Genomic DNA, 16652 nt, shown 5'->3' on the forward strand with positions numbered 1-16652 from the left:
AGGACAAAATCTGGTGAAAAGATTTGAGTACTTAAGTGCTTTTCTTTTTCCGAAGGGGTATTTGAATATCAAGTACAACAAAGTGATCGTGTAGATTAATAATAACCTACCAGGAAACTCATCTGGCCTTCTCAGTTGACTTGTGAATTAGACATTTCTGCCAACATTTTGTTACGTAATATCAGGGAGGAGTATTCCTTTTCTCGATCTGAAACTGCTGCTGTTACTCAGGAGAAGTTCCATTGTCTCCCCCGAGAATAGCTCCTTTGTGGGGCAGTTTCAGAAGGGTATGGTGTCTGAAATGGTCTGACATTCTTTTGATTTGAGTAACACATTGAAGCAGAATTTGCACCAGGATATAGGAAGGATAGCCTATGACTAATACAGTGACTCAGAAGATTCAGTTCTGATTTTTGGCTTTGCCAGCCGAAAACCAGCTCTCTTCATGGACAAACAGCAGTCAGTAGGCACCTGCACAGCTCAGTCTAACATTTATAGATGGGGGATATGGTAATCTCAGGCTGGGAACATACATTCTCTGTACCTTCTACAATTAAGTGTTTTAGGTTCTAAGGCACTTCCTAGACGTGCAAGCAGAATTTATACCACTATGCATGTCTTTGCCCAGGCATTGAAGTTAAGTTTCAATCTTCGTTTGCACCAGGAGTTTCTGTACCTTCTGACTGGAACACTCCTTTTTTCTCTTCTCTATTAGCTTGAATTACTAATGTATTAGTTACATCTGCAGCATCTTCTCACCCCCTGTCTCAGGAATGCTCTCAGGATTTTTCTCAATGTTGTCTCCTTCAAAATTAACAATTCTCAAAAATGTACAGATTTTCCTGCTGATTAGTTGAGCTGTGTGGGTTCTATCTTTCAGGCTTAGCATTATTAAGACAAGCAGGTACTGCTAAACTACAGTAATAATTAGAAGAGGGCTGTAAGGTGGAATGGTGCCCAAACTGGGGAGTAGTAAACTCTAAAAGCCGTTAAAAATGCATTATTAGAAAACTACTATCTTGTTCAAAGGAGACATTAAAAGGAGCAAGAGAGGTGAGACAGGTGTCTGGCAATGGTACCAAACAGATTTTATTTTGTTTTGGTGACATTACATATACATTTGATTTTCTTTTTTGTCTTTCAGTAGTGTGTAACCCATGTTTCACATCTCTAGGGTGTCCAAAATCTAGAGCCCTGTTTTATTTTTAGTTGAAATGAAAATGCTACATCAAGAATGTTAATACAGGAATGCATAAAGAGTACATTTTGCCAAGCTCTGGAACAGACTTCTGTTTAAGAGGCATTTTTTTAGAGTTGTTTTTGCATTTTAAAATGATATTTTTAAAAGGCTAAAAACTGTGACCTTTTTTTGGAGACTTCAAATATTTTCCCTGCTTAAGAGCACAAAATGGCTGTGGCTTTAACAAATTTAAATATGACAGCCGTTAATTGGGCAATGTTGTTTGGAGGCAGATTTAAGTTTCTTTTTTGTCTCAAAGTGTTGAAAAAGAGCTTTTTTAAAAGGTGTTTAGCTGCAATTCTTCTGTCCACTTGCTTCAGGAACAACTAATGTATAGTGAAGTAATCAACACTAGTGCAAGCCTCTTCATTATAAATTTAATAGGCAAGGGTTTATTTTACCTGTCAGTTTGAATACTGTTAGAAGGCAGTAAATGAATGTGCTTGCAAAGCTGCTAACATTGCTGAGGGTTTTGGTTTGTCCCCTTCTTATCTCCCATGCTCTAGATGTTCAGGAGGGCCACAGATGAAAATGAAAGATCAGAAACCTTGGCTGCAACAGGTTAAAATTCTGACTTTGAGAACCTAGTATTTACTACAGGTGTATTTTCAGCTTGCTACATTTTTCTTTTCATTTAATTCTTCCAAGGTCTCTTAATCCTGTCCAGAGCAAGGATCTGCACGTAAAAGAACGTTTCATACCACTTTCAGCCTGACCCCTGTGTAGTGCAGTTCCTGGTGCTTGGGAGCTGTGAGTGAGCTTTAGGTGTACATATGTAATGTAACTCAGATGGAATCTCAGTTCGAAAATACAGTTTGATTCAGTTGCCGTGCTTGTTGAGGGAAGCAGTAGGATGAACACTGTCAATGGAAACTGGCTGGTCTACAAGCACCATACTGAATCTCATGGGTTTTGAAGGGTATTAAGATCTGGGAACTGTAAAACCAGTATGTACAATAATTTGTATCCATCTTAAAGGCTGCCCTGTGTCTTGATGTAGCACCTACCTCCTACAGACTATAGCATGGTAAAAAAGTAATAGAACAGTGATAATGCTGATATGGTGATTTGTAACTCAGTGATCCAGTGGGTGAGAGTGCAGTAGAAGATCACTTAATATGCATGTGCTGCTAGGGTTCTGCAATGCACAAGACATTTTGCTTAGATTTTAAAACATCACTAATGATGCTCTGGGGATTCCTGCCTACCTTCCAGTGGCCTCTGGGTGGATGCATCCTTGCTTTCATGTCACTGTAGCAGATCAGAAGATTTAATGTGCTTGTCCTGATGGTGGTAATAAGACTGTAATTCTCAGTGTTTTACAAATACAAGTTTTAATGTAACCATCACCAAAAAGAAATATAATTAAAGAAACAAGAACTGAATTCCAAGGTGTCTGCAGAGAATCACTGGGGGCTTATTTACATAGCTTGGCAGCTTTGATGTTCAGCCAGTTGCTCTACAGTGTATGAAGCAGCAGTTGTGGTCTGTGGCACAGAGGTGTGGGATTGTGGTCTGAATGGAAAATAAAGGGAGCAGGGTCCACAGAGCTTGTGTTTTATCTTTGAACTGATACATGGAAGAGTAGTATGAAATATGTATTTTATATCACTGCTCTTACTTTGCAGGCATTTGCAAATCTTGATGCTGCTTAATGAGCCATGGAAGCTCTTTATGGCGGCAGCAGAGCCCTGAGTTCAGTGAAGTCGTACCAGTGGCTGCTGGGTCACAGAGTAGCATCGAAGTCCCTCTTTACCTTCTGTGTCTTTCTCCTACAGTTCTGTGCTTTATTTACAGGGAAGAGGAGAAAGGTTGCTGTAGGGTATGGAAGTGTCCTACTGTGTTTAGGAAAATGCTGACAATACACAGTATCAGGTGCAAGGACAGCCAGCTAGTAGTCACATTGTTGGCTGAAGGATCACCTTGTCAATCAGCAGAAATACCTTTCTGCTGAGATTTAGATAAAGCTTTCCCTTATCTAATTTCTTTGCTGTGTGCAGAGTAAATAATTTGATAACTGACATCTTTTCCATTAAAATGCAATTAGGTCATTACCTGATGTTTTTGTTTTCCATTGGTTTCTCATTGTGGTCCCTCTAACATGTTTCGGTAATTGGGAAAATCATACTATAAAATGCTAAAATTTCTAATGTTGAGAGAAACTGGATATATGACAGCCTTGTAATTGGCAACCAGTAAATAAAATAATGGGTGAGGAAGAGTGTTGGAGGGATTATTGTAATTTCTTCATCATTGATAAAGCCAAAATATTTGTTGATGTTCATAGCAATAACTTGAGTTTATCAGGAGACTGGCAATAGCATTTGTCACTAGATTTAAGGGGAGATTGTAGATTGAAAAAGAAAAAAAAAAGTTAAAGAAAACTATTTTCAAGATTTTTTTTGTTCTTTTTTTTTTGTATATTTACCTCTACTTGACTGAAATCCCCAGTTTCTCCAGAAATCTGCTCGTCTATTGCAGCATATCACAATAGATGTTTTCATGAAACTTACTTCTAAACTCGATGCTGAAAAGGGTTTCTTTTTTCTGTGTATAGATGTATCCTCCTACTGCTGAGGCTGGTGTGAGCTCAGTATTTGTGGGCAATGCCTGAAACTGGACCTGTTTGGCTGTTAGATGCCTGTCCTGCTGGTTTCTGTGTTGGAGGCACAGATGTTGGAGGGAGAGATCAGGTGTTGCTCTGTGTAATGATGGGTATTCACAGGGTTAGGCAGCTGAACCCTCCCCTTGCTTTGTGAAGTGGGACTGCTCCTCAGCACCCCCAGGTGAGAGGGGTTGTCTATGTGGCACCACTTGGCCACCAGGCTCCTGCATTTCGGGGAGCTGAGCATCTCTTTGTCATACAGAGGAGGTGAGTGTATACAGAGGGTGCATGTAGTGTCTCCTTCAGTCCCTTTCTCTGAAATGGAGGTTGCACAAGAACTGCTCTGTAGCCAGAGCTGAGTGTTTCCTCCCTACGTGCATCCTCTTCTTCTTCCTGCCTGTCCCAGCCACTTCCAGCATCCAAGCTGTTACTGTAGGCCCCGAAGCCATTCATGTAAAACTTATTTCTAAACAACAAGTAGTCTTGCAATTGTGAGAAAAGCAGTGCTTAGTGCTGTGTGTTGACATTCATTGGTTTTTCTGCAGGAAGCAAAAAGAGTACCATTAGATACACTTTTGTATCCAGAGAACACCATTAAAGTTGTTTGTCAGGGCATTGCGTGTCAGAAGTAGTGAGCATATTTCAGTGTGGTTCTACCCAGTGCTGTGTGGAAAACATTGATTGCATATGATAAACTAAATCTTGAGGTTATTTATCCATATTGAGTTAGGCACTTACTATTTCCAAAAGCACAAGCTCACAGTGGTTCCAGTGTGAAACAAAAGGTTAAGGGAGCCGAAGACAGGATGGATCATCTCTCCAATGAGTTGTGTTTGTATTATCCAATACAGAAGCAGCTTATTTATTGGTGGTGCAATGGTAATCCCCCAAAAGGAAGGGCTAAATTATGCCTTCTTGCATAGACTTGCATAAGTATAAGTAGACTAGACTGGGTATCAGCCATTTGCCTTTCTCATTCTTGCAGAGGAGGAAGATACTGAGATATGTCTCTTGAGGCTCTGGAGGTCAAGATAATCATACAACAGAAGTAACCAGAAGTAGATCTTATTGTGTTGGTGTGGCATAATGATCTGAATGTGCTCGTATTTTCTTGCAAATGAGATGGTAGAGTTTAGTTTGAATGTGTTGCTTTAAAGACAGAGAACTATTGCAGGTGAAAGGATTATATACAGCAGAATAGAGTGATGGTGTAAAAGAGCTAGCTGGTGTATCTATTGCTGCAGCTAACCATCTAGGAATGCCCTGTAAGTACACAGTCTGTGCATGGCAATAATTGTAAGTTGGTGACAGGTCTGGGATAGAAATTAATGCGCTTCATTTGTTCTGTAAGTTGACACTTTTTAAAAATTCCACTTAAAATACGCCTTGTGGAATTAATGTTACAGTTTCTTAATTTCCCTTGTAGCCCTCTTTTCTTCTGTAGAAACAGGGCTGTGCTTCACGTGCTGCAGTCTTTAAGGTTGGGTTCAGGATGCTGCTGTTGGAAAATGCAGAGCTTTGTCAAAGTGAGATGCCCTGGAGTCAGCTGCGGGATACCTCCTCTCTGCAGAAAATAAAAGACACTCTCTCTGAGTCTCACTGCTGACTAGGGTGACTGGATTAGTGTTTGTCTTCATAGCCTTTTATTACAGTACAAAAAGTTTGGGGTTTTCTGGCTGAACATTTGTGGCCAGTGATTTTGTAAAGGGTTTTGCCACCTTTTCTTAAATTACTAGTCAAAACACAAGAATGTAGGTACTTACGAATGTAGATGAATTGATGGGCAGCAGGAGATGAGTATTAGCAAACTTGTGGTTTAGAATGAAGCTGTTTTAGGGTGGTAGGCTTTTTGTTTTGATTGAAGCTGTACATTTAATTTCTGCAGTTTGTAGGCAGGTAACTTCTCAAATCCTATCTGACTCATATCAGGCTGTACCTATGAAATAACAAGCAATGAACTGCATAACTGTGTTGTTCTTGGAAACTGTTCAGCTGTGAAAACAAGGCCACATCTGAGCTGAGACAGCCTCCTCTTAAGACAGACTTTTTGTTGTAGCCTGTTTCAGCAAGTAGAAGACTTGTGTGTAGTTGTTGAGCCCACCTTACTGTTGTGAAGATGTGGAGTTGCTTCTGGTACGCTTTTCTCATTTGACAGGAATAAAATTTTTAGAGTATGAATTTTGAAGATGTAGTGAATTTGAAATACAGCAATAGGACTCAAAGTTGCTATAATGACCAAAATTACAGTAATTCCAGTGATGACTTTTATCAGTAACTTGGTGTTCAGGGTAGTTAGGGCAACCTTCCTTGGTGATATTTTCTATGAAGTTGCTAGAAAAACAGCACTAAACACCTGGCATATTGGTGTGGAGTAAAAGTTGCTACAACTACATCTTGAGGTCAGTTTTTTGCCTCCAGAGATACAAAATGCTGCAATTCCCACTACTTCATTTGCTGCAACTGTGAAATGTCTCTGTGGCTGTGCTCAGCCTGACCTGTTTTGTTTACTGTGTCTATTGTGTGAAAAGCACACAGCGTATTAACAAAGATCCCTCCTCCAGCCTGCCGTAAGCGTCGTTATACCAGTGTTTCCTCATTCTGGGGAAATTTTGGGCAACTTTGTAGCTGATAAGCTTGATATTTCCCCCCTTTCCCCCTGCCTCTAATTCTGGAAGATGTCGACTTTGCAGACATGAATGAGGTATAATGACATCAATGCCTTCTGATGGGTGTGTAATAATTCCACTGGTCTGTTCTGTTTCTAGATGCTGTGAAAATGGAGTTGAGCTGCACTGAAGTACCTCTTTATGTAAGTTCTACAACACTAGGCTTCTGCCTAGAGAGTTGCTTTCTTTTGGGTAATGGCTCTTTCAAAAGCAGGGTGAATGAAATCAAAACCTATTCTCTGGCTGTCTGAGACCACAGGCTGTTCAATGTTGCTGTCTGAGACAGGCATATACGGGGATGATGGTTTTCAGTACTGTGGCTTAAGTTTATAAATAAGTTTAACCTTATTTCCCCTTTATGATCATTATTTTATTCTCCTTCAGTAGTCTTAATAGCAGTTTTCAAAAGCAGAGTTACTTACTGCCTGCGAAGAGACACCACTCACTCTCTCCCACAATTTACACCTGTTTTTTTCCCTATAAAATTCCAAATTACCATTGTCTCCACTTCCTCAGAGCAGGAGGTTGTATATGACAAAATGAGTAGCTTGAAGTTTGTACTCAAATGGATTGTTTTTCTGAAAGAGCTGAAACAATTGGTTAAAATAGGTTAATTCGGAGTTAAAAACCAGGTAGTAACAGGAGTGAGGACATGTATTAGATAAACTTAACTTTCTTGGTGCCTTCGGTGGGATTAGGTAGGGGGATTAGAATTTGGGCAGTCTAATAATTATTATTAATAAATCATGGTTGTCTTTTTTTTTCTTTTGCTTGTTCTGCCATTGTTTGCAATGAGAATGGTAGTAGCAGGGGGTGTGTGAATGTTAATATTTGGGAAAGTAGTGGGAGACAATGTTTTGAAAAGGTGGTAAAAGCTGAAACAAAGACAGAAACCAAACAATTACCTGCTTATTGTGATGAGGTGGGGATGGAAATGGAGGAGTACAAGTAATTTGTACCCTGGAATACTGAAGGAACATGGGATTGCTAATGCACCAGCAGGAGTTTGCACTGTATCTGTCATCTTGGGAGTGGAATCCCCTGGGTGGCAAAAATTAAATGCAGTATCTTTAAAGGTGGTGTGCGTGTGTGTATGTGTGTGTGTATGTTTGGGGAGGGGGAGGAAGGGAAGAATGGAATTTGTGAGGTCTGTGTAGTGTAAGCTTTTAAGAAGAAAGAATAATAAAGGACATATCAGTTGCCCAGGGAGGTTGTGAGTGCTCCATCCCTGCTGGTGTTCAAGGCCAGGTTGGATGAAGCCTTGTGTGGGATGGTTTAGTGTGAGGTGTTCCTGTCCATGGCAAGGGGGGTGGAACTAGATGATCTTGAGGTCCTTTCCAACCCTAACTATTCTGTGATTCTATGATTCTATAGTACTGATTGATGAAATTCAACATGGTTTTGTCATAGGCAGCTGCATCAGACTGATCTAATATGTTCCCATGATAACTGACCCTTAGATAAGGGCAGTGCAAGACACTTCATCCAAGTTGTTGCAAATTAAACGTTTGATACTATGTCTCACAGGAAATTCTTATGGAAGGAAGTTGTGAGTGCTCCATCCCTGGCAGTGTTCAAGGCCAGGGTGTACAGAGCCTGGGGTGGCATGGTTTAGTGTGAGGTGTCCCTGCCCATGGCAGGGGGTTTGGAACTAGGTGATCTTAAGGTCCTTTCCAACCCTAACTGTTCTATGATTCTATAAGATAAAGAAGGTGGGGATTAATATAAAGAGGTAGGGATATATGGATATTGCAAGAACAGTTACTAGGGGAGAGAGGAAGACAACTACAAGTGGTACTCCTTGAGGATCATACTTGAGGCCAGTTCTGTTTAATATTTTGATTATACCTAAGATTCCTTGTGGAATCTGTGTAGATTTGTGGACATCATAATACTGGAAGGTGTTGGTTAGTGCTGAGGAGAATTCAGTTATTACATAGTAATATTGAATTTTCTTGCCTTTTATTTACTCCAGTTAATAAGAGCATGGTACAAACTTGTGCATTTTGGGACAAATAGTGATACATCTCTTACTAGAGACTCATCAGAGGGAGACAGAGAGAGCATGGGTGTATAAATTACTTGTGGACTGATGGATATGAGAATGTGATTTTAGTCGGGAACATTCACCCTAAGCTTTGAGCAAGCAAAGCTGTGCATTGGACCTGAGATTTGGTAACTTGATAGTCGTGGTCCGCAGCCTCTCACCAACCTAGGTGAGTAAATCCAAGAGCGGTCTTGTAACTTGCTAGCAACCTGATGAGAGTTATTTGGATTGCAGTTAGGCAGTTACCAACATGTTTTCTCGAGGGGGGAACAAGTGGAGGTGGTGTTTCTCTTCCGGGTCTTCAGTGACCTGCTCAAACTATGGATAGTGATGGAATATGGACCTCCAGAGACTTGTAGCAGGATGACCTGGAGTGAGTTTCCCAGAAAACTGGAGCTGTAGTAATTTTTTAACAGCCTCCTAAATATTGTGCAGGTGAGTGTGTGTATGTGGGAATGAGGGTATGTAAAACTTTCAGGGCTTCGAAAGGGGCTAAGTGGACACCCTAAGGTGACTGAGAAAGATTCAAGCTTGTCTCTCAATGCCCGTCTGAAACTTGTAGTTGTTCTGTTGAGTTAGTGTCTGAAAGAGTTGCAGCTTTACAGGCTTGTCCCTCACAATATTGCTCCTAATCTGAATACTTCTCAGTGCATCTGGGAAGATCAAAGAGGTCTGTTCATCTTGAAAAAGCCCTCGAGTCAAGGCATTTCTTTTCTCTTAGTTCGGTCCAATTACTTAATCAGTTCTGGAAACTCTTCCAACTGCTCCTGCTTTATTTGCATGACTTTGCGGGGGAACACAATCAAATCAGCCTTTATATTACATGTGAAAGTCGTTTCTTTGTGCAGTTCCTTAAACAGTTTCCATTAAGCAGTTCTCTGGCTTGCTGAGCTTGTCTAAAATCTCTTGATTGTTCATGCGTAAGCAGGGATAGAGAAAGCATCTCTTGGGAAGACTGAGGGAACATGACGAATATTTGCACTGCAGTGAATTTGGGTATTTTTCTGATGTATTCCTGAGACTTTTAAAGGGCACAGTGGAACTGTAGAATACCATGTCATGGCGATTGCATGCTGTTCCCATGCAACTTAAAAAATGTCAGCATACAGTTATAGCATTATTTTCCACAAGAAAAGTGGAAGTGGTCAAAAGGTAGGAAGTAACCCATTCTTTGCAGCCTCTATGAAAGCATAGACTTCTGTTCTTTGAGAGATCTATATGCTGGGCCCAAAATTAGGATGTTTTCAAACTGTATTTAAACACAGTTAGCATTTATATCAACTGGATTTTACACTCTTTATTCCAAGAATACCTGTTTGAGACGCTTGTCCTTCCTGTCAGATTATCTGAGAATAACTGCAATTCTGTGTTTATAATACACATTTTAAAGATTATATGCAAAGCACTTTGTTGGCTTGCTGTATGTGAGCAGTTGTTACTCAGATGGAAGATGCATCCACACAGTGCTGTTACTTCAAACTTCCATGCTTTGTCAGTACTGAATTTCTTTGCAAATCTATAATAGTATGCATAACCTGGTTGGTTGAGTGACGGCTGTTTCTTTTTGTTGGGTAAGAGAGAATGCATTCAGAAAGCTCAAGGACCTTGCTGGGTAATACAATTTTTGTGAAATATAATTTAAAGATACTCTATGAAATTACTCCATTTCAGAAATGCATTATTTTGATACATTTCTCTTTAGATGTAATTTTTGTGGCAGCAATACATTCGAATATAATCACAACACACATAAAATGTCATGGTTTAAAAAATAAATGCTAATGAAACAGAAAATTAAATATCTGAAGCACACGCTTTTCAGTTAATTTGAGGAGCCTGTTTCGGGCTTCTAGACAGCAAAATGCTATTAATGACATCATAAATTTTTTCCTTTTAAACCAGTGTAATTTTCAGGATTGACTAACCAAGCATAAACTGAAACATCATACATGTTGTCTTTTCTTTCACTGCTAGCAATGCATTGTTTAAGTAAATAGAACTTGAATTTAAATTGCTTTTCCCCTCCTAAATTATGCTTTTAAAACCATAATTAGAGCAGCAAGCTGAGTCTTTTCATTTCGTAGTGTACTAAACACACTATATGGAATAAGACCATGTTGTCTTCAGGCAATCACTGGTTTCATTGTAGACAGAAAAAAGGCCATCTGTGAAAGATAAAAAGCGAAATACTTGATGAAGCACTTTTCAGATGTTAAAAAAATGTATGTGTGGAAGTTCTTTCTCCTATTGCAAGCAGTTCCCAGTGTGGAAAAGCAAATCTTTCTCATGGAAAAACCTTCCTTCTTATTTAATTGTAGGTGACTGGTTTTTTGTTTGGTTTTTTTTGTTTGTTTGTTTGGTTTAAAGTAATGTTATTGATGACCAACATTGATCTTTGACATTGTCAAAGAAATGTCTTACTGCCATGGGGCAAACATACTGTGGGAGTAGTCAGCTCTCAAGAACAGAAAATAAGTGATCTCGGAAGTTTGTAAATTATTCTCTGCTGAGAGCGGATGATTGTTTCCCATGGCAAATAAAGGGATGCTGCACTGCATAGGGTATCTACAGCAGTTCCGTGCAGACATCAGGGGGGCCTCATGTCCAAATGTCCAAAGGAGACGATCCTGAAGGTTATATGTGGATTCTATCTTTTTTAAGGAGTATTTGGATGCTAATTCTCTGGGAAGAGGTAGAAACATGGACTCTCAGCTTCAAGACTCAAGATGTCCTGGAAAATAAAACTTCCGCTTTGTCCTGTACTGTATATTGCTTACTGTTCTCAAAATGCACTGAAGGTTTCCCATGCTCCTGCCTACAGCCACTGGAGTTAGCTGAAAGTGCTCGAGGTCAAAGCTTAATTAACTTCTCTGTTTTCCTGCTAGACCAAGTCGCTCACTCTTAAATATCTCTGCTGGTTTGTTCTTGTTTGCGGTTGGGTTTTGTTTCTTGAACCTGTTAAAGATTCTTTGGTGAAGTGTAGGTGCCAAGAGGGAAGGGTGCTTACGTATTCACTGTTTAATAACAATGTATTGAAGTATTCCTACAGACAGTGAGGGTTCAGCAGGTTTTCATATGACTGGGTCAGGGAGGGCTGAAAGTAGGATGTAGCACCAGGTTGCTTACAGCCACAGAGCATCCAAATGCCTGGAGACTGCTCTGTCTTGAGCAAGATAGGCAGTGGTCTTTGCCTGGGCTGGGTCTGCAGAGTGCCAAGCATGCTAAATTTTCTAGGGTTTCTGTTTCCCCAGTTTTTTTTCTGTCCAGCATATTTCCTCTTAGGGGTCTTTATGGAGCTTGCTTGGTCATGCCAGTTCTTTGCTTGACTGACTATTTGTTTGTTTTTATTGCTGATTTGCTCCACGTGATGTGATACTGGCTTAATGCTCTCTAGTTTAGGAGCTTATGTGTTCTGTCACTGTAATAATGTCAGTGCCTGGTGATCTCTGTAGTGCGCTGTTCTTCAATGCTCTTTTGTAGTTAGATATTTAGCTTCATTTTCAAAGAAGGTCTGAAGTGATGTAAGTGCAGTAACATGCCTAAAACGTAACAAAGGTGTGATGCACTCCAGATTTTTCAGATCCTATCCTAGGATGGTGAGATGGGGCAGCATCCTTCTTCTGTAAACTGTATAGAAGTTAAAGATGTCTGTAAGAAGAACATTTTTGTGAGAGGTAGTTTGCTTTGCTTTGACAGTAAGTGGTCTAAGTGATGATAAGTTAGCTACTTCTAATGCAGCTTGCTCATGGCACATTCCATCAGGAGAGGTGCATCCCATCTTATTTACAGTTCCAAACAAAGGAGTGCAGCCACATTGGGTGGAGACAGAGAGAGGGAGGAGGTGCATCAAGTCTGCATTCACAGCCATCTCCCCTCGAAGGTTAAGTGGGAGCCAGAGGAACCATGTCTTGATGGTCACCCACTTGTCCTTCAGTGAAGTGGGATGTAGGCCAGTGGCTGTTTCCATGAGGGTTTGGAGCATTTGAGGCAGTGTGTCCTGAATTCATATGCTAGTTCATATGAATATGCAAGTGCAGACCTGGGCCCCATCTACACCAACATTTCCTTTCACCATTACACTGCTGGAGCTCAGCGTTGGGAGCAGCAGAGGAGGAGTGAGGTCAGCTCCATGGCTTTGGCTGGCCTTTCAGGCAGACTTGCTCCGAGCAAGTTGAGATGACAGTGTAGCTTCCCTGCTGCCTCCACAGTAACCACAGGCCCAAGAGGCTGACTCTCTGAAAGTAGGAATGGAAATTGGGAATTAAATGCTGGTGTGTATCAGAGTCTGGCAGGCTTTTTTATCACATGTAATATACCTGTAGGTTATCTCTACAAAAGTATGTTTGTATTAACAACCTCAGTTAATTATCCCTTGGATCCATGCTCTTTTATTTCCTTCTGTCATTAAGGAACATTTTCAAAGTGCTTTTGATCTTTTGTTATTTGTTCAAAGGATATATCCTCCCTCCAGGAGCTTTTGGTCAAACACTTGGGGTTCAACCATGTTCATTAGCATCTTCTTCTTAATCTGCAGTGTTGTGATTCTTCAGGGATGAGTTGGCATAATTCTCTAGAACCCAGCTGAAAACACTACTGCTTATTTATAGGCACCTTGGCTGAAGAAGGTACCTGAGTAAGGAACCTTCTGAGAGGAGAGAGTGAAATAAGGGATCTATTTCATACCCAAGGGGGGAGACAATAACAGCAAATTCCTGGCCTGATTTTAAGGTTCTTCAAATCAAAGCCTGCTGCAGTGATGGATGGCTTAACTACCTGTATTTCTGTAGGTGAAAAACATGGTGAAACAGAATTAATTAAAACATATTTTAGTTGGCAGATAAGCTCATTTCATTATTCAACAAGAAAAGACATAAGCTGGTAGGTACTGGCAAAAGAATGAAGCAAGGCTGCTCTGTCCAGCCAGCTGCCAGGGCCTTCTTGCCTTGTCCCATTGCTGGCTTTCATGTTCCCCTCTTGAATTAGCCCTGGTACTGTTGGACGATCAGTGCCACTCATGAGCAGTGGCATAGAAGGGGAAAAATAATTGGAGTTTCTTAATGGACATTTGCATAAACTATTTCAAGGCAAGCTTCAGGATATGCATGGCTGCCCTGCAGCAGAGGAAATTAAAAGACAAAAGTTTCAGATCAGGATTTAAAGTCCTATTGAAAAGATCAGAAGGCAAAGGGTGGGAGAAAGTTCAATTCAAGAAGAGGATTTTAATGCATATCCAGGGACTGGGTTAATTTGGTACTCTGTTAGCAACTTCTAGCTGCCTGGGCTGTTTTTACCTCAAAGGTGAGAGCTTTCCCAAGTGCTCTGTGTTGGTTGATGTTGCTCCAGCTGAAGGCAATGGTAAAGTGCACTCTGAAATTCACATAATCCTGAATGCCTCTGAAATTTTCAATTCTGCACTGGGGCTCATGCAAGAGGTGATTAAATAAACAAGGTTTTATTTGTACTCTAGCAGCATGTCCAGGAATAATTTGAGCACATCTACTAGAAAATGGTCCATAGGCAGAGGGACTCTGAAAACACTTGGTGAGACAGTTAAAAAGTTGTGAATCATCTTGTTTGGCAGGAAGGAATTCCAAATTTCCTTTTAAAAATATCTTAATTTGTGTGCCTAATTAGAGCTAGAGGGACAAATGAGCTGTAATTTTTGCCTTCTTCACAAATGAGTGGTTTTCATGTGCATGAGAATTGGGAAACAGAATTAACAGAAATAATTCAACAATGTTTTTTTTTTTCTAAATGACTGAAGTGAAGCTCAAACTCATGCATGATTTCAGCATGCTTTTGCATGACATGAGTAGTAAGAGGCAGTAGGACATATATTGATCTCAAAGTGAGCAGTTGATTGTTTACCTTGCCAAGCTGTGTGCCTTCCCAGTTCCTTCCTGCTGAAGAGCTGAGAAGAGTTGAGGTGGGAAGATGGGTGGGAAAGGACAGAGTTTTCCATGGTGGGATGCAGTGTTTGGATCTTTTGCTCTTGCAATGTGTTCAGGTTTTGCTAGCCAGCACTTTTTGGAAAGAGCCAGCTTTTAGCCCTTCTTGCTCATCCTATGCTTTCGTGTTCTTTGCTGTTGAGGTAGGGCTGGCCATATCACAGGCCAGCCTGTGTGTTCAGCCAGGCTGAAACCACTGTCTTGGTTAGACAGTGGTTTCAAAACACAAAAGAGAAATGTGGCTTAAAATATAAATGTGTGTTGGGTTTCCAGCGTGCATTTGCTAATGCATGGAGCCATGCTTGCTGGCTTAATCCAGTGCTGGCTGGAGATATGAGAGACATGAGTGTTTTGTTGTTCACCCTTGTGGGAGCCTGGTCAAGTCCATTGTGGGTGGCTTGCATGCGAACACATGGAATGGGGTGCACAGGCTGCCAGAATGAGACTGAGGAAATAAATGTGGAAGAATGGGATATATTTTAAAAGGTATGAAGGAAAAGAATGGGTACTTCAAAGCATGTCCATCAGCACTTGGATCATTTTTTGCTCCCATGGTGTATTATTTTTCCTTTATTTTTTGTTTCCCTGTTCAGTCCTTAGACTGGGATTTTTCTCAGCAGGGACTTTGTGCTCACATGTATTTGTGTAGTGTCTGCAGCAGCAGAGTCCTGATGTCAGACAGGACGTGAGAATACTATGTTAATCTGATTGACATACTGTAAATCAAGTCAACTGAAAGAGGTAACTTTTGTTTTTTTAGTTAACAGTTGCATGTCAGAATGGATGCTCATTTTCTATTAATATGCCTTACTGAACAATTTTTCTGACCTGTGCATGTGAACAGCTCTTTCCCAAGCTTCTTAATTCCTTTGTATGTTTATGTGTATGAACATTGATTGTGTTGCCATTGACAGCAAAACACTGAATGATATTTAACGACAGATCAGCAAGAATGTTAATGCATGTTTTGGCACTGTGTAATACTTGCAAAGATACTTTTTTAATTTTATTCTTCCCTTTTATTGCCCCCAATGTTCCCTCTGGTGTTGTAAATGATCTATGATAAATTATGAAGACTGGAAAAGGAATGAAATTAAGCACCAAGTAGAAACAGGAAATTATTTCAAAAAGACTTTTGATAGTAATGGTAATATATAAAATGTCGCAAAAGAATTTGCAAAAGGACAGAAATGGGGGGATTTGAGACAAGGGGGGCACAAAATCACAAAATGGCATATATAAACCTTTAGAATCAGTTTTAAGTAATGTGAAGTTTGATGGCTTTGTAACAGTAGCGATGGAAAATTACTGAGGTGCAGGATACATAGAAAAAAACAGAGTGCAGCTGGAGAACATACTGAGAATTCTTGTACAAAATAAATCGTTATAGTTGACATAGTTTTAAGAGAAACGAAGAACAGGACACAGGGATAAGGAGTATCTGGGAACAGCAGGTGTCCAGGATGGGCTGCAGTTAAACTAACTGATAAGTAGGAGGATAGGAGGATTATTATGCTCTGGTGCTAACGAACCAGTTAAACTGGTATGAGCATCTACTGCCTGTGCTTCAAAGGCTGCCAGAAGTGATGAAGATTGTTGGAAGAAGTAAGCGACCCTCAGAGACCACCACCTCAATTCGGTACTCATGCGGGGAACTTTCTGGAAAATGATAATCCATATGTAGCCTCATGAATATGTATGTGTGCCTAGTGGCTATATAAGGACAGCTTGTGTAGCAGTGGGGGAGACACACATTAGGAAGAGCTATCCCCCGTGTCTCCTGGGGCCGCAATAAAGAATACCTGCTTGTCAGCTTGAAAACTTTGTTGGCAAGTTTGTTCCTGGAGTTTTCTCCCCCCCCCCCCCCCCCCTTTTTTTTTCCTGATAAGGGCATCAGGCTTCTTTTATTTTATCTAGTTGCAGAATTAGAAGATTCTTCACAAGTATTGGTTACTTTGCTATATGGGAGACTGAAAAAGTTTCTGTCTCCTTACCCGTTGTCACAGTTTGATGATACATTAAATATAGCTTTAAAACTGCTGGTGACAAGTTAAATGACATAGTGGCTATGTGGTGTGAAGTACTGATCTGCTATAAACTTGATCTCAGGTTCAGATTGTTCAAAAACTTTTCCAGATTAATTCTT

General features: G+C 40.4%; 1 protein-coding gene across 1 annotated transcript in view; it reads left to right on the top strand.

Annotated features, from left to right (window-relative positions):
- The window catches only part of ARHGEF28 (Rho guanine nucleotide exchange factor 28), a 126076-nt gene that overhangs the window by 1173 nt on the left and 108251 nt on the right, over positions 1 to 16652 (top strand). Inside the window, exon 2 of the mRNA XM_065661401.1 lies at positions 6611 to 6654. Coding sequence (XP_065517473.1) covers positions 6622 to 6654 — 33 coding nt within the window. The 5' untranslated portion in view covers positions 6611 to 6621. The remainder of the gene's footprint in view (positions 1 to 6610; positions 6655 to 16652) is intronic.

The sequence above is a fragment of the Lathamus discolor genome, chromosome Z, assembly GCF_037157495.1.
Source record: "Lathamus discolor isolate bLatDis1 chromosome Z, bLatDis1.hap1, whole genome shotgun sequence".
Taxonomy (NCBI): Eukaryota; Metazoa; Chordata; class Aves; order Psittaciformes; family Psittacidae; genus Lathamus; species Lathamus discolor.